The sequence below is a fragment of the Haplochromis burtoni genome, unplaced genomic scaffold (genome assembly GCF_018398535.1).
Source record: "Haplochromis burtoni strain Fernald_Lab_line unplaced genomic scaffold, NCSU_Asbu1 Contig_64, whole genome shotgun sequence".
NCBI classification, from domain to species: Eukaryota; Metazoa; Chordata; class Actinopteri; order Cichliformes; family Cichlidae; genus Haplochromis; species Haplochromis burtoni.
Genome location: NW_024582425.1, coordinates 737,727 through 755,778, shown reverse-complemented (window position 1 = coordinate 755,778; position 18,052 = coordinate 737,727). Strand labels below are relative to the sequence as shown.

At 41.3% G+C, this 18,052-nt stretch overlaps 2 protein-coding genes and 1 long non-coding RNA gene across 4 annotated transcripts; 2 read left to right on the top strand and 1 right to left on the bottom strand.

The window, feature by feature from the left end:
- Positions 1–696: 696 nt before the first annotated feature.
- On the top strand, positions 697–6,035 carry LOC102295352. The gene is made up of 4 exons (XM_005923675.3): positions 697–1,340; positions 3,390–3,674; positions 4,072–4,162; positions 5,173–6,035. The coding sequence occupies exons 1-4, from the start codon at positions 953–955 to the stop codon at positions 5,591–5,593; spliced, it is 1,185 nt and encodes a 394-aa protein (XP_005923737.1). The 5' UTR covers positions 697–952; the 3' UTR covers positions 5,594–6,035.
- Positions 6,036–6,579: 544 nt separating this feature from the next.
- Positions 6,580–17,957, bottom strand: LOC102295965. 2 transcript variants are annotated; one of them, XR_315892.3, is made up of 5 exons: positions 17,725–17,957; positions 17,097–17,204; positions 9,699–9,766; positions 8,757–8,879; positions 6,580–6,713 (listed from the first exon to the last, which is right to left on the bottom strand). It is a non-coding gene; the product is annotated as an uncharacterized LOC102295965 (long non-coding RNA). The 2 variants fall into 2 exon arrangements; XR_006054460.1 differs by having other exon boundaries at positions 7,820–8,879; positions 17,725–17,861.
- On the top strand, positions 8,401–15,234 carry LOC102295660 (protein rapunzel). The gene is made up of 3 exons (XM_005923676.3): positions 8,401–8,479; positions 10,929–11,000; positions 12,339–15,234. Exon 3 carries the CDS (start codon positions 12,386–12,388, stop codon positions 13,067–13,069), a length of 684 nt encoding a protein of 227 aa, XP_005923738.1. The 5' UTR covers positions 8,401–8,479; positions 10,929–11,000; positions 12,339–12,385; the 3' UTR covers positions 13,070–15,234.
- Positions 17,958–18,052: the final 95 nt, after the last annotated feature.

Genomic DNA, 18,052 nt, shown 5'->3' with positions numbered 1-18,052 from the left:
TCAACTTTTGGAGATTTACTTTCCTGGATGATTGAGAATGCATCAAGAAATTCACAAATACTTATGATTTCAGAGTGCATGGATCATTGCAGAATAGTTTGGCCAAATGAAACCAAAAACAAGCGAGACCTCTGAAGCAATTATTGGCAAAGCAAGGCACATTAATTTATATAGCTCGATTCAAACACAACAATAATTTAAAGTGATTTACAAGAAGAATTAAAATAACTTATTTTCTTTTTAGAAAAGAAAATATATAGATTAAGAATAAGTAGAAAAAAAAGATCCATCCATTCTCTTTTGCTCCTTTGCAGTTAAACAACAAACAACAAACTGATCTGGATGATTTTACTTCAGAAATATTTTAAAGATTGCTAAAAGATTTAAAAAACTTGACTGTAGTATGGGTGATGAAATTATGCTAATTCAAAAGGATTAGGACATAGTTTTATCCCCAAAATAAACCAAATAGTGCTGAAAATGTTGATAACCTGTGAGTTTTGGATTGAGTTATTTCCTTAACTATGAATTTAAAAAAAAGTCTCTCAGATAAATCTCTAGGTTAAAGAAAAACAACTTTATTTGCAGTAATGTCATACCATTGCTAATAGTAACTGTTAGTGTAGTTAGTCAAATGACCAGTAGTCGGTGCTATCACCGTCAAGTCAATATTTATTGACCGCCACTTGTAGGCGAAGAAGATAATGATGCCCCTGCTGCTTCTGTTGTTCAGCTAGCGGTAATAGACACGGCATCAGTGACATTAAGAATGTAACACTATCATTTTATATTTTTAATCACTAAAAAAAACCCTTTAATTGGTGTGTTAATTGTTGTTTTTTGGAGGGCGCATGCGCGCGGCTTATCGCTTCAGTGAGCCAGCGCATCCTCACATCTAACGCTAGCATCGCCCTCTAGCACAGCCTGTCAGTACAAGTCAGTTAAAGGAAACATGGATTTGGTCAAAAACAGAACTTTGCACCCACATCTCCGCGACGACGAGGCTCTGGTGGTGGAAAACGCCATCCGGCTGGCCATAGACTCTGTGATAAACGTTTTGTACGGCGTAAACAGCTCCAAGAATTACGAGTATGAGCGGATGGTGGCCGACAGGGACAAAGAGATCCAGCGCCTGGAGTGCAGACTGACAGAGATGGAGCACGAACTGCAGGTGCTGCGCCGGCAGGGATGCACTTGCGGGCTGTTCAAGAACGAGCACAGCCTCGGCAGGTCCCGGAGCTCCGGTGACCGGCAGAAGGGAGATCAGAGCGACTTTGATCCGGGATGCGTTGACACCGAGCTGACAGCGGAGCAGCAGGACTGTGAGACGAGTTTATCGTGTAAGTAAACACGAGCGTCACTTCTGGCTTTGCAGGTTTAGGCTGGTGACAAATTACAGCCGGTCAGCTGTTGCCTTGAGTCATCCCTTTGTTAGACCCACTACAGGCCACTAGTTCACAAGAAGATGAGAAGTAATGTCTTTGACAATTCATAATTGCCTGTAAAGTCCTCGGGATCATTGACCCCGAAACGCTTCCAATCCCGACTGTCTGATTGGGATTTGAACCGAGAGAGGTTTTGTTGGAATTGCTCCATGAAGGAAAGTAGATGAGAATATTCAAATGAAGAAAAAGAAAACTGATCTTCCCAAAGGCCAATGGCCATGTCCTTTTACCCCTGCACTTCATTTGTCAGGGCAGGCTAGAAAAGAGCAGCTAGTGCATGCTGTGCAGATAAATCAATTAAAAAAATTAATCTACTCCGGATGGTATGTGGTGCACTCCTGCCTCTCTTCACCTTTGCAATCTTCTCTTGCAGTAGGCTGAATATGATATGTTGTCGTCCGTCCCCCCCCCTCTCTCATTGCCACCCACCACCTTATTACAGAACATTTCTATAATTTCCTCTAAGATTTTGTCTTCTGTTGGGGACAGGAGTCTGTGACCTCTATGTCAAGCACCGGTTATGCAATCTATATGAGACTTGCTGTAATGTCAAGGGGCCATCCTGGGCTTTCTATTCATGCCATATTCATGGGGGTTAGATTTGCAGTCCATACTTGGGGTGGCTGTAATTCTGGAGGTAGAGCAGGCAGTGTTACTGCTGTTAAGAGAGGGGGTGGAGGAAGGCTAGACATTATAGCAGGAAGGAGAAAGCTCAGAGGAAGATGTATGAGCTTCTGACCCCCTCTCCATTATATGGAAAATTGTTTAATGTAGGGCTCTGAAGTTTTTAGGCATTATGATAACTAGAAGGGGAAACTAGAACCTTTCCAGTGGAATTCATACACACCCAGTCCCACACACACAAGCCAAGAGTTTGAGTTCTTCCTTTTTGCTGTTGATTTATATAATTAATATATAGAATAGAATTCAACTTTATTTATATACTAAAAGTGCACTAAATCCTATGTCTCCTGTCTTTATCAATTCACTTTCAGCCATACTGAAGTTGGGCAGATATTATTTTATTTATTTATTTTTAGCATGAAACTGAAAAACAGGGCAATGCTAGCCACGGCCACCAACCAGGTTTTAGAAGAAAAAAAACCGAGCCCAAAGACCACAGGGAGGTGCTCATTTCTGAAGGTAGCATTAATACCATACTGAAAATGGGTTGAAATTGTTTTTAATATGACACCTGAAAAAACTACCAGCGGCCACAACTACCAAACAAGTGGTTATAAACTGAAACTAGGCAACCGGGTTTGAGAAAAGGAAAAAACAAAAAATCAGAGCACACAAACAAGTGGGAGGTGCTTATCAACAAGACTGCCATGGAAAGATGATTCCCTTCACAGGCTGGTGTCCTCTCTGACAATTTCAGAGCCCTAGCTTACACATTTTGCCCTTTTCAGGCTCCTCAAAGGCTTGTCCTCCTCTCAGCTCTCATCTTCTCGCTCTCATGTCTGGTCCTCCTCCACCTCGTCTCCTGAAGTATTATTCCACTTCACAGTTTTGAGTAAAACCATTTCTCACTGAGCCCTGGGATTTTTTCTAAATATATATAGAACATGAAAATCCATTGTAGTGAGTAATGATTTACGAATATCAGAAAATTGAGTGATTTTCTATAGAAGTCTTTTGGAGTATATCAGGGAAAAGGTGCCTGTTATTGTCATTTCAAGCTCTTGTTTTTAATGCTAAACTCTACTCACACTGAGTTGCATGTTTCATAATTTACATGAATCCATAGTTGTGTTATAAGCCCCCCAGTTCATCTTCTGTGTAAAAGAAGCTGTTGTAGCTCCTCCCTCTTTAAGGAGTACTGCCTTTTGATTGGTTGCATCTAGAAAACACAGTGTTTGAACGACTTGAGTACATGTGACTGTGGATATTATGGAAATATAACACACAAAATAAGCCTTTGTTTGTTTCCTTTCTTTACAGTGGGTTTTTTCACAAGACCCCCCTCACACGTTTCCTCCCACAGCCAGGAGTCAGCTCTTCCATCTTCCCCCAGCAGAATGGTCCTGGAGCACAGCTGCACCTCCCGCTCCTCCGAGGTTTCGGGTGTAACAGAGTCAGCCAGAAATATGCCGACATCTCCCAGCAGCCTCGTGGTCAAACAAGAGCCATGTGACGTCGACACGGTCTTAATCAAGTGGGAGATGAATGAACATCAGCAGAGCACGGGCAGTCCGTGTCAGGACAAAGAGAGTCTCAGTGTAAAAAGTAATGCACTCTGCATTTAATTTATTCACATTAATATTCTCAGCACTGGAAAAGCAAATCCTCTACTTCTCTTTGTTTTGCTGTTTGCACAAATGAGAAATATTATATAAATATAGGGCATTTTTTCCACCCGGTCCTGTCACATGGTGCCGTTGGGGGAAAATGACTCGTCTGGTTTAACAATGCTAAACTCGTCAGTATCACTGTTTTCTAACTGACCCATCAAACACTGAAGATCTAACATGGAAGTCGGGTTTTGGAATCTAGCAACAGAGAAGCTTGAAAATAAATACAGCCAAAGGAAAAAGCACTGTAATTAAATACAGTCATAGTAAAAATAATATCAACATTGGAGTGGTACGACTAAAAATATGTTCATCTCTAATGATCCATGTAGAAAAAATGGAGACCGGAGAAGGAAGGACGTTCAGGGAGAAACCACAGGCAGACCCGGGCGGAGCTGCAATGACTGAGGCAGAGCACATGAGGTGAGTTATATCAGAGAAACTAATGAGCTGATAATCCAGCGACGCCTCAGAGGGGATGCTAATACAGAAACATAATAATTATTTACTTGGGGACTTGATGATTTGTTGTATTTTTCTCTATAGTGTTGAAACCAAAGTGCTTGTTTTTGTCTAACTAGCAGTCAAAATGCAAAAGATTCAGTTGAATAAAAGAAAGAAAAGCAGCAGATTATTGATTCATCGTCACTGTGGGAGTGCAGACTGAAGTTCTCTACAACAGCAGCGTGCAGCCATCGCCTTTAAACTCATCTGTTACTGAAAGTAACACTGTCAAGGCTGTAAAGGTGGTTGTGAGAGTTGGGCACCTTTGATGCAATTGATTATAATTTAGTATCCTCTCATTTTGTTGAACTTATGAACTCATTATTATTATTATTCCACGTTTCTTATATCTGTTTCAAATGAACATCTCTGTAAGGATTTACTGGAGACAACCTTTTACTTCTTTATTAGGCTTTTATTGCGATACTTCCAGGAACGTGTTATGCACCCTCTGACCAGCTTTATTTGAAGAGATATGGTGCATTAGATCATCTGTGGACCCTCTGACGACAACTTAAATGTTATTCTACCACAACAGAGAACAAATGAGTAAGAGAGCGAGAACTGGGGGAATATAGGGCAACCTCAGCGGTGCAGGAACTTAACACATACAGGGTGTTTCCTGTCTCAAAACGGGACTTAGTGGGATGATTACGCATGTAAGCACAGTTTCTCTATGAGTCTGTGTTACCCTACTTAACCGAAGTCCGTGCCTCGTATCTTTTTTCTTTTTTTGGCTTTCAATTTTAAAAAATGTTTAAAGGTAATTCCTTGAGACACTGATACAGGACTACAGCTTGGAGGCTAACCAAGTAAACGCAGAGCACAAGAATTCCCAGGGTGTTTTTCAGTTGATTAATTTATAATATCTATTAGTTTAGAAGAGTCTAACAGAAATAATTTTGGTGTAAAATCTTTTACCTCCTCAGGAACAAGAAGAAGAGCGTGCCAATGTCGGAGCTGCCAGAGGAAGCTCAGAGACTGAAGAGGGCAGCCTGGAGAGCAGCTTCCAGACGATATTATGCTCGAAAGATAGCTCGCCAGCAGGCAAACCCATCACGATCCAGCCCCTTCCCCCACATCGCAAACTCTCAGTATTCACAGCCCAGCTCTTTTGTGGATAAGAGGAGGAGGACACTGATATCGGAGCTACCCGAAGAGTCTCAGACGCTGCAAAGGGAAGCTTGGAGAGCCGCATCCAGGAGGTACTACGCTAGAAAAATCGCTCGGCACCAGACGGAGACGACACAGTACAGAAACCTGCTGGAGAACATAAACCCATCTGGAGACACACAGGGACCCAACAGGGAAGGACCTCACATGAACACTGGAGGAATAATGTGCAGCTGATAGACAGCAGTTTTACATTTTAAATGTTTCTGTTCAGCAGATTGGAGAGTCCCTTTTACCGCGGTGTGAAGAATAATGAAATCTGACTGTTTGTGTTTTGGTGGCTTTGAATTAATAATGATGGGAATTGTCTCAGGTCTGAATAACATGAACCTGGTGTTTCAAATGAGTCAGCTGTGCATTTCCTCAGTTCATGACCTCTTGATGATGTGTTAGGCAGCAGGATTCATCAGAATCCTAGTACTAGCAACATCGAACCTTCACATATCACACATTTCAAAAATATATCAAACAAAGAAATATTGGAAGAAATTGTCTTGATGTTCTTTAAAAATTATAAATTAATCCGGCTCCCGTCATCCTTCTGCATCCAGGAATTTTTGGTGGAGTCATGCAGTCTCAGACTGTTATTGAAGTTAACCGTCATGAGATCAACTCTACATTCTGATCTGTCTCCCTTCATGTCAGCAATATTTGCATGTACGAAACTCTTACTGGAAAAGAGCCTGAATAAATGTATCATGAGGCAATATGCATAAATCCATGGCACTAACTAACATGGCAGAACAGCGCCCCTGGAGTGTAACATCTGTAACTACAGTGTGAGTGCATCAATTGTGGCTACAATTTTAGCTCAACATCTTTGATTTCAGTGTCGGGTAAAGAATTTAGTTCAGACAATGCTGGTAAACTTTAAAGTGTATTTTTGGACTTTGTCAAATATTAAAAACACGATTACAAAAACTGTCCCTCCCCTTTTCCCGTTGAAATGAACTCTCAGCAGTTTCTGGGTTACACTTCAGTATTTGAAGCAGGCAGACAGGGTGAACACAGAAATGTTACATTTCTCATTTTGCAGTAAATGTGTACAATAAAACAAAGTGACAACGTTTCCATGTTTTTTGTATTTATTTATTCTAGAATATTAAACACATTCGCAAACAATATCTGTCTGGTGTCCAGCACACAGAGCTGCAGTAAAGCAGCTTGTTTAATCTAGAACATAAGAATGGTGACACTGTACATGAATATATTTCGGTGTTCTGTAGTCGCGCCTCTGCCCCGGGGCTTCAATATTGTGGCTTTCAACGTGTCAACAAGGCGCTCCTCCTGCCCCCAGCTAAAAAAACAAAAAAACCAAAACAAGGTCTTGCAACAGAGGTTTGTCACCGCAGAGCGTAAATATTACGCACAGCTGATCTTGCACAAATGCGGTTACTAGAGTATAGTATATGTCTGCGTGTATTCATCACACAGTCTGAAATGTGAGCCGACTGACAGCTGCGGTGGCAACTGTTCACTGAGGACAGGCGTGCGTCCGGCTGCAGTTCCGCCTGCAGCTGCGGTGCTGAATAAAGGCTGTACTGGCTCACAGACGCGCTACTGTACCACCAGCACGCCCTGAGCGTCGATGCGGACCGTTTTCCCAGCAGATAACTGAAAGCTTTGTCGTTTCTAGTGAACAGTCGGCTTTTATCTCTATTTTTCCCACTTCACAGCGCGGGGAGGACAGGGATTCTCTTGTGTTGCTGCTGCTTGAGGCTGGATGTCTCAGTGAGGGGATGCGGGGTCTCTAACCCACTCGCGGCTTGCTCAGGTCTGGACATGCTGGGAGGCAAACGCCCATCCTAACTGTGGCTGTGTGCTGCTCTAAAAAGCGACGCAAGGAACAGCCGGGTTAAATGAGGAACAAGTCTGTGCTTTAACGCTGTGTCGTGCTGGTCGCTGGCAGCAGGATTTGCATGAGGTTTATTTTGGGGGAAACAGCTTCAACCGTCGGCGCAGCAGGCTGATCCTCACACCAAAGGATTCACCGGATTTGGCTGCACGTTTTTTGTGCTTAAGGTTTCCATTTATTCTTATTTAAGGCCGCATGAAGGACCAAATCATAACTATACACGATTACTTTGGCGCACTGAATGGGAGCGCCTATAGCTCAGGCTTTTGTCTGCTAGATAGCCCTTGTTGGTCAGACAGGCGCTCATCTACATTTAGAAACATGTTCTACGGTGCTGTCAGTAATAACAAATGTATTTTTCAATAAATTATGTATTTAAATAAGTTAGATTAAAAAAATATTGTCGACAGTGCCATTGCGCATTTTGGAGCATCTTTCTGAATGCCTTTCACCGTTTTAGTAGACTTTAAATTGGACATTTTTAAAATGCAACTTTTAATTTGTATGTACATTTGGCAAATGTTGGTTATATTTAGGATTATATTTACCTTTTACGCTGGATACAATTTTCTTTTATACTCCTGTTGCCTCTTGAGAGCTCCCTGAGCATTTGGATACACCTGTGCACTTTTGGAGATGTCCATTTGGATTCGCGGCTCACTTTTGGCTTTGTTGGATTTTATTCACGTGAAAATAGTTTTCTTCGGATTCTTTTGATCTAGTCCATAAGAAAAGGGTCCGTTTTACCAATTAATCCCACCAATGAAGTCTGTGTAGCCTCTCAGAGATGCTCCATGACTTGGCAAACGCACGAAAAGCAGCAGCAAGTTCCTAAGAGTTCAGTTGCGCACTCACGGACAATCCCTCTTCAGTATTAACTGTATGACTACTGGATGGACCAAAATAAGTTGAAACCATAGGGGTAGAACAGTATATTTCTGAGGAGGGGGCTTTACCTTTTAATGCCATTTTTTAAATTATTTTATAATGGGGTATTGGAGGTCATGTTTATTTAGGGCCCAAATGGCCATTTTTAGATTTGGGGGACTTTCTGGGCTTTTTAGAAATGATTTTGTCAAATTTGTTCACCCCTACATGAGCTACAGACATGGAAGTGTCCTTTTTGCAGGGATTGCTGGGAAGAAGAAGGAGGCTGTCGAGGTTGGGACTTTGGAGAGGGAGGTATAGTTAGAGCCACTGTCTGAAAGGTAAGCAATCCTCTGTTCTGATGTGGCCAATGGTGCCTAATGTTGGCTGGAAGGCAAGTAGAGCCTCTATAGTTATTATTTAGACAGAGAAATTTAGGTTTTAAGATGTATTTTGGTGTTTTTACTGTATAATAGATCAGGGAGGGTCAGGGCATTATGGTGTGCAGTAACAAGGAAATATGGAGGGACTGCTAGGGGGAGCCAGAGCTGGGGCAAGAAGGCAGTGTGCCGGGCCTGTGCTGTTAGGAGAGGATGTTATTCTCGTAGAACTACTTACAAACACGGACGAGAACTCCGGATGGCCCTTCATTGTTGTATGTTCCTTATCAAAGTAGTTGTTTGGCTGTGTTGGCCATCAAGGGAGCACTTCCCCAGAGGAAAGCCCCACACAGGCTGAGCTCTGTGAAGGGAAAGTATCCTGTCATTTAACACGAATAAGTAGCACAAAAATAATCAGAATAAGCAATGAAAATGTAAGTGGCGTACATTAGGAATGATATTATTGGAGTTTATTGTGTAAATTTGTGCTAGCCTAGCATTGGTGACGTTATAGAAAACATTCAAGATGGCCTCTCCTCTGCTTGGAAACAGGTGAGAGCCGTCTGACATTTCCTGATTACGTCACAGAGCTGCTTTGGTTACAAGGTGTCGCCAAATGTTTCTTTAAAAGTAAAAATAAATAAATAAATACAATTATTATAATTGTTCCTTTGCTGGTTTCTGCTCAGACTCACATTAATGCAGAAGCTGAGTCACAACTACTGAATCACAGCTTTCTGTCAGCTCCTGAGAAGTGTGCAGCCTGCTGGCTGTAAGGCCCACGCTGCCACTCAGCACTGATTGGTTAACCCTTTCAGAAGGCTTTAACCTCAGGAGCTTTAGCTTCTCCACTTTGTTCACATTTAATTAGGAGTTTTATTAATTGTCCTAAACTTATATACTTAAATATGATTGAGTTTCTTCTTCAACTTACTACGAATATCTTAGAATGATGGAGACCACTTGCTAAGAAAAGGTCAAAGGTCAATATAAGATTAATTTCATTAACACAAAGGGTTAATTTAATGCCGCTAATAGAAGCACAGCAGTCGTGCTCTTTAATTGGTGCACAATTCACTGAGTTTGTTATTAATACAGCTCAGATTATACATATGACTTCACATTTTGCTGTAGTATTAAATAATCAAAGCTTTAAAACTGCAGTTAACCCTTTCATTACCTCCATTGCCTCGTGCAGTTTGTTGTATTATGTTGTGAAATGGGGCATCTTCTCCTCCAGATCACCTTCTGTGAAATTAAGGACACAGGTTGGAGACACAATACGACATCAGTGCAAATTTAGGAGGATTTAATTGCCATCAGATACCAAAAATGAAGCAGAATTGGCCTTTTATCAACGTCATGGTAGGAAAACAGAAAGTGGAGGGACATTTACTGACAGAAAAAATGTATTTCAGCCAAAAAATGAAAAAAAACTAACCGCTTAAAAATTGCAAATTCCTGAAAAAATGACAGTTAAGAAAGTCTTATGAAGCTCTAAAATCATTCAACGTGATTTTTCTAAGTGCAGGTTTCACAAGTACTTAGATTAGTCAATCGTTTCCTGTTGTTTTTGTTGATTACAAGCATTTAAACTGAACATTTAAAGTTATCCTAAAGCTAAAGGGTTAAAAGTGAGCGTCAGTGCTTTTAGTCCACAGTGGTGGTGCTGAAATCAGAAGGATGGTTGCTATGGGCGGTGTTTTTATTGTGGGCATATTACCGCCCCCCCCTGGTGGTCACGGGGATTTACAAAGACAGGAACGAGACCGTGCAGTGAGTGTGGGGCCTGTTTCCACTCGCTCAGCCTTCTGGTCACCACAGCGCCGCTGATGTGATTAGCTATATTAGTTTGAGACGCCACGGCACCCAACAGGTCTTTTCTGACAATTACAGGAAAATGAGAGGGCTGAGAGGGCAGTCTTTGTAGAAAACACCCACATATAGTTCTGTTAATAACAACTGGACGTCATCAGCTCTTTACAGCAGTCAGTTTAAACTTTAAACTTCCACAATCTTCCTCTGAACTGAAGACTGAAAGCACTTCCAGAGAAGCTGCTGTTACACAATGAACGGGTTTGTCAGCTCAGTCGGCCGTGCCATGTTTGTTTTTGTTCCTGTACTGCGGCTGAAGAGTGTCTCTGTCCCGCCCTGAAGCTACTCTGGCTGTCTCGGTGCGCGTCCTGTTTGCTTCTGAGGAGCTATCTGCTCGGGCCATAGAAACACAGCGAGAGCAGCCTGGTGCTGAATGCAGCTGAAAGAGAGAAGCTGTTAACTCCTTCACTGCTGAAAACTGTAGCCAGCGAGGGACAAAAATCTGTTTACTTCCTGGTTCAGAATCAGTGACATGAGACGTCTTTGTTGGATCCAAGTGTGCTGTCTGAATCTGTCTCTCTGTCTTTTGTTTCAGGAATCATCTTCATCAGGACCAGCATCCATATTTTCATTGTTCCAGTGTGAACTTGAAGAAAGGAAATTTGATGTAAGCTTCAGCAGCACCTTTGTGTCACTGTCGACACACAGCAGTCCTCTGTGACGTTGGAAACTGTGAAACTGCCATGAAATGCTTATTTTCTGTGGCTGTCGCAGCACAGCGAGCGGCAGCTGTAAATAAATGCTGCTGTTAGATCTGCTTTTCTATCAAACAGCTGAGACGTTAGACTTCTGCTACACCCAATTTGCCTGGTGAATCACAGCCAGGGGACATTTATTATTATTATTATTATGAATGAAGGATCCACACTAGGCTTCTATGACATAAATTATATTTCACTGCATTCTTTTGCAGTTTAGCATCACTTAAATGTGTTTATACAGCATTATATTTAATTGGTGTACTACAAATTGTTGACAGGTCAACCAGCATAATATCACCAACCATGATCGGGACATTTTATGTCTTTGCCTCAGACTGAAACAATAAGCTTTTTTCTTTATTAATAGATTCATTAAATTTTACATAAATGTCATATATCGTTAGCTTCATAGCATAAGTGCCTAAGTCATTTTTTGGTCAAATTGAGATTTTTGCCTAACTTTACTCCCCTACCACTGCTGCATCATCCTGTCCGTCACAAAAAAAACCACAAAAAAATGACTTAGGCACTTATGCTATGAAGCTAACGATATGGGAGCCTAAATATGTTTGTTTTATTAAAAGTAAAACTACTTAAAAAAAATCCATCATAGTGGATATCAGCGAGAGCAGATATCCCTGCTCCACTCAGGTATGGCGCTTTGGTGATAACCACACAAGCACCACCCACTGGCTGTTGGTTTTGGTTGGGGACATAGCCGGTTAGACTGACTGTGAACTGAGGGAGCTACACAAGATAAACACGAACCATTTAGAACTGTGGATCATGCAAAGCTGCTCTGGTACAGGCTAAGGATAAGAGTGAAGTTGGAAATGAGCAGAATAATGAAAACATAATTCCTTATGTTTGCCTTTTTTTGCATGTTCACCTTTTAGATCCATGGCTCATAGCCAAAAACTTGTGCTAATAAAACAAGCACATTATGTTGATAACTTCCTCTCATGTCAGTCATATTGTAGTCAGTCTCATTATCAAGTGACGCAAAGCCCACTGCAAACCAGGGTCGCTGGCCCTGAGAGGTTTGAAATCCTCTTCTTTAGCTAACTCAACAAAATAGATGGTGTTTTCTTATCTTTGTTTAAGAAAAATATTGAATGTACCAACTACACATCAGGGAAATCTAAAGCAAAAGCACAAGAGTATATTTATGTCACAGTAAATTCAAAGACTGTAATAATCCAAATCTGAGGTCAAACATGTAATCTAATCTCTAACTGTCACAGATCACGTCCCACTTCTTGACTCTGACCTCAGCACCTGCACCTCAGCCATGATGGATGAGGAGATCATCGAGGAGAAGGCCAAGCTGAAGCAGGGTCTGGTCAAAGTGCTTCAGTGTGTGGCCACCATCTCTTCAGCTGCTGCTGTAGTTAACCCCATCTTTGGTGTTGCCGGTTCCCTGATCCGGGTGGTGCTGCACCACATCGATGATGAAGACATTCGTACTCTGAAGCGCGAGTTTGCGTCAGTCAACCGAGGGCTGGACCAGCTCTCCCAGCTGAACCGCAGCACGCTTGTGCAGATTAAGAAGGAAACGCTGGACGGCCAGTACAATCAGGTTGAAGAAAACCTGAAGCACCAGTTCAGAAAGTTCATGGAGATGGTGGAGGCGCGGCCGCAGCACCGCGAGCGCAAGAAAGACGACTTTGAGGAGAGTTACGCCAACGATCTGGGTGACCAGAACTTGCACACGCTGTACGACGGCGTGGTGGGGAAACGCAAGCTGTTCAGTAGACCCATCCTGGAGGTCTACTTGAAATACTCCCAAGGTGATCGCCAGACAATGGAGCGACTGTGCACGCGCCTCACCTACCTGTTCTGCATCGGGCTCATCGCCCTCATGGGGTACGCGGCCGTCATCGGAGATGACGAGGAGGGCCTGAGCGAGGAGTGGGCTGAGAAGATGGAGCACGTACAGGAGAAAATGCAGGAAGCTCTTAGCAGGTGCAAGTGAAGAACCGTGAAGAGTCGTCGTCTCTGCTTCATCAGTGCTTTTCTTCAGTTTTCGGACTCGCCGGTCCACATTCCTTCTTTCATTTTCTCTCCCAATGACAACGTCTCCCTTCACTGCTTTAAAAGCCTGGTGATTGCTGCACATGTGAGCTGTGTGTGAGACATGAGCATGGCCTGTTTCCTGCTGCTTTGACATCGATTGGCTGATTCCTCAACTTAAAAAAAAATGTTACTGCAGTGGTTTCAGCTCATGGCAAGAAAAGATATATTAATCATCCATGGGTTCAGTATGCTGCGCTAAAGAAATTGCACACACATAATTATACAAAAAACATTAAAAAGTACTTTTTTTTTCGTTCCAGGGCATCAAATACTCCCGTTCTCAGTTGCTCACACAAGGTGTGCCAGACTTTGCCAGATAGAAGACTTTAGTTCATGTCCTTCATTGGACATTTTTGCTTGCTGATTAATTTGCACTTGGCTTAGTTTAAGCAGAGTCCCTGTGGTTATTTAACTGGGACCAGTCTAACCTGATTTAAAAAAAACACAAAACACTTTTAAAAAGTTTAACAACTTGACGCCAAAATAAGAAAAAGCTTTAAAAAGCTTTCCCTCCATTGAAGTTGCACATATGTCTCTGAAATTTCTGTTCAGGATTCTTTGAGCACCGCAATCTTAGTTTGGTATCAAATACAGCCCCCTACCCAGTGTGTTTAAATGTGACACTAAAGTGTCCTTTACAAGTATCTGTATGTGATGTGTTGACAGTGAGTGCGCCGCCTCGTTATAGCTTTAACCAGTGCTCGTTCACATCTGCTCTGTCTCTGGGAGAGTCTGGTGGCTTTGCGGGAAAATGAACAGAAGCATTTGAAACCTTTGGAATGAGAGCTGACTGTCAATGCATCAGCTCCATATTTAAACGTAATCTATTGCAGAGCTTCCCACAGCTTTACATGCAGTCTATTCCAGCCAAATGCAGTTTGTGAAAATATATTACACTACAAGAAAATCAGTGTGACGGCAGGAGAAACCAGCCTTCAGATGAAAGAGTTCAACTAGAACTAGAGACAAGCATCTCAAAGCCTCATATCTATGACTCTAATAACCGACTACTGTGATATAATCCTTTATTGAATATAATCAATCGTGTCATCTTAAGCAAATTATCAAAATCTGTGCCACATATGTTTTACTTGTTCTTACGTTCAATTTATTTTACACTAAAGTGATGCTGCTGTGCTGAGTTCTTTATTTTCTTTTCTAAGTGCAGAAAATATTTGAAACATTAAGACACTACAGATTTTTCATGCAGCACTACACCTGCCAATAACGAGCACTTCACTGGAGCAAGAAGCACTGAATATGTCATTATTTACCATTTATGAGGTCAAATTAAGCAATGGCTGCAGTTCAGTTTCCCCAACCTGTAATACACACCTGTGGTATTTGAGTTTCTAACGGAGCTCTCGTTCTGTGCAGCTGTGCCACTCTTACTTTTCTATTTAATGTGCACTACAGCTTTTTAGTGATGCAGGAAATGCACCAAGTATGTAAGGAGATATCAGAGGGTTTATTTGGTGGGAGGTTTTTAACATCTGTTGAGCCGTCATTTTCTTTAAGGCCATCCTGAGCAACTATGTATCATTTTTAGCGTTTTGTGTCCTTTCCTGTCTGAACAACAGTGCCTGAATGTCCCGTTTTTTGTATTTTTTATTAAGGGGTTTGTTTTAATGCAGTCTTCATGTTTTGAACAATTTCTCTTATTTTTCTAGAAAACTGGTGATGCCAAGAGTATCAGATGGTTGGTGGGTTTACTGCATTAGAACACAACGTCAGTTGTCACAGTGTTTGTTGGAAAAGTTATCCAGTAACACCTCAGTTAAAATTATTTTTTTAGTATATATATATATATATATATAGCCATACTTTTCTCCTACTTTTTAAACACATAGACTCTGTTACAGACTGGTTTATGGTTCTGTTGCAGTGTGCCGCCATCTTGTTACAACACTATATGCTACGTAAATATAGTTAAAATTCTGTTGATATTTTGGGAGATCATATGGCCCTCTTTTTGGTATGCCCTGTATGTGAACATGTTGCCTTTTTAGTTCTGCAAATTTGATGCCTGATTGTATATGCACCATAAATAAACAATCAATAATACTGACTTTGCATACTGAATTATTTAACAGCATTAAGAATGGATCGGTGTGTTTGTGATTAAGAAAAAGTCTATTTTCTTATGTTAAAAAGCTCCTGCCACTATGAAAGTGTGCATGTAACTGAGTTATTCGCACATACAGGTGACCAGACTTCCCTTTATTTGTGGGACGCATCTTTTTTTTTGTTAAAGCTCATCTGTTATCCTACATTTTCATTTGATCTAACAGTCTCTTTTCTGAGTTAACACTGCTGTGAAAAAAGCAGGTATGACACGATCAGGTTAATCTGTCGCCCTCTACAGCCAAAGGGAGAACATTACAGGTCACCGCAGTGTCACAGGTTTTGCAGTTTACAGCAGAACATGATGGAAACTGTCAGTGCGCCCCAGGGCGGCTGTGGCTATACTGTAGCTTGCCATCACCAGTGTGTGAATGTGGATGTGAATGGGTGGATGATTGTGTATAGTGTAAAATGCTTTGGGGTCCTTAGGACCAAGTAAAGCTCTATACAAACACAGACCATTTACCAAACGCCATAATAAAAGACACAGCTATACAATAAGACTAGAAACCTACTTATAACTGAATTAACCTATTTTCTGATATCCGTGGATGGAACAGCAGATTTGCTGTATAAGACATGCTCCTCTTTGTGCTGATTATATTTACTTGGAAGATTGGCAAAGTTAGTCTTTTTGAGTCTCTGTTGGATGTAGGAGGACTTAGCTGGCCTGCACAGAGCCCTGACCTTTTACCCAGTACTAGTCATCAGTACCGGATGTGATTTACTTTCTAGGTTCTGCAATCTGATGGAAAGCACTTCCAAAGTAGAAAAGGTTTGGAATTTATTTAAAGAAATTTTTTTTCAGCAGATTTGGGTCGTTTTTAGTTATTTATTTATTTCTTTTACTCTTTTGTAGTCTAAAAATGCTGAACGAGCCAAAGAACTGGTTTAGATGTGTAATAAATGTGGCATTTAAAATGTATAAACTAAGAAAATGTGTTGTGGGAACACAAATGTAATAAATTGAATGCCATAAAAAGAACGTTTTTGGTCCCAAAAATGAGATTTTAGATATATTGTTAAAGATATACAAAGAAAGGTCATTGCTCAGTTACATTAAGGTGTGTAGTGCACAAAACTAAATAAAAAAGAGCAAAACTGAAAATAAAACGCTCTTTAGTAATGTATCTGTGACCTGAATTATTGTTTTGTTCCAGTTTCTTTTTTTTCATTTTAGTGAATATTTTACTCTTTAATAATGCTGACATTTTTTTAAAAATGTATTTAACATTTTTTGAGTTTTTGTTATTTTTTCCAAATACATAAAATCAAAACCATCCATCAGTCATCATCATCTCCTTACACAACGTGTAAATTTCCCCGAAAACAAGTTATACCTCGTTTAATTTTAGCTATGAATAAGAACTTTGTTATTACGGTTCCTCTGTGCAGCAGGCGTAAGCTGAAGTGCAGTTTACTCATTTGTACGCAAGAGGGCGTTAGTACTTCACTTGTGTCATCATTACACCTGTTTTCTCGGCGCTCCTTCAGGGTCCACGGAGTCATATCTGTGTATCAAAGCTGTCAGCCTAATAAAAGCTGTTTCCATTTTTAGAGGCCAAATAACTCTGCTGGAAAACCCGAAATTAATTTACAAACGAGTGAAAAAAAATCGCTTCAGGTGAGGTAAGCAGGGCGCATCGCCGAGCTTAAGTCCCTCTGGTATGGCCCTCGTGCATTATTATCCAGATGAACAGGTTTGACTCACAGCTCAGTGTTGGGGGATCAAAACAGGAAAATGCGCATTACGGGCATTTGCAGTGCGGATTACTGAGACACAAAGATTTTGAGGCGCTTACCTGCGCTGCAGATTAATGAGTGCTTGTGAACCACCGACGCACATCCTCCGTCATGTGATGGAGCTTTTCCTTCTCCCCTCTTCGTGACACGAGGTCCTTTCGAAGAATCTAAAGAAAATTTGTATTAATTGAAAACTGTAAGAGCTCTCCGTCACATAGCGAGTATGAATCCGTACATATGATGTTTTAGACTCGGCGCTCAGGGCGCGTCGTGTGCGCACTGAAAAGGCGGGGGTGTGAGGTTTAATTTAATCTCAGCCTCATGAGAATGATGAAAAATGACAACATATGGTCTTTAGTTTATAAGAGATGTTTCACGGATGTATATAAATTTATGGCAAATCTGAACAGAAAATGATGACATAGTGATGCGCAGTAGTTCTAAAAATATACAGTGGGTAGTTGTCAGATTCCCCTCGCTGATTATTTAAAATATCCTTTACCGTGATGACATTTTCACAGCAGTATCAAAGCTCTTAAAGGCTCTGAGCATTGGGGTTTCTAAACCTGCAGAAGGTCAAATAAATTCGTTAATGATCCGAAAACGCGGTTGAGGTGAAAAGGAAAATCAGTGCATCGTATTCAGACGCTAAAGAGACAAAAGACAACAGTTTTTCGATCGTCTTACCTCAACTTCTGGATCATTTTCACAGCGGCTGAGGCATAAAATGGTGAAATATCTGCGACAAGTGTGCACGAACGCTGCCCCAGAACAAGAAGAAGAAGAAGAAACGCCCACTAGAAAAGCAGTTTGATTAATTTCCGTTCTGTTGAAGAAGTTAAATCTTCCAGTCATTGTGACCTGACTGAAAAGAAAATGGACCCACCACACATTTCACCCTGCGCAGTTTTGCGCTCTCCTCCTCCTCCTCTCTCTCTTTCCATCTATCTCTCCTTCTCGCGCGCTCTCTCCCCCTTTGCAGGCATTCAATGCGCATCTCCGCTCTCAGTCCGGT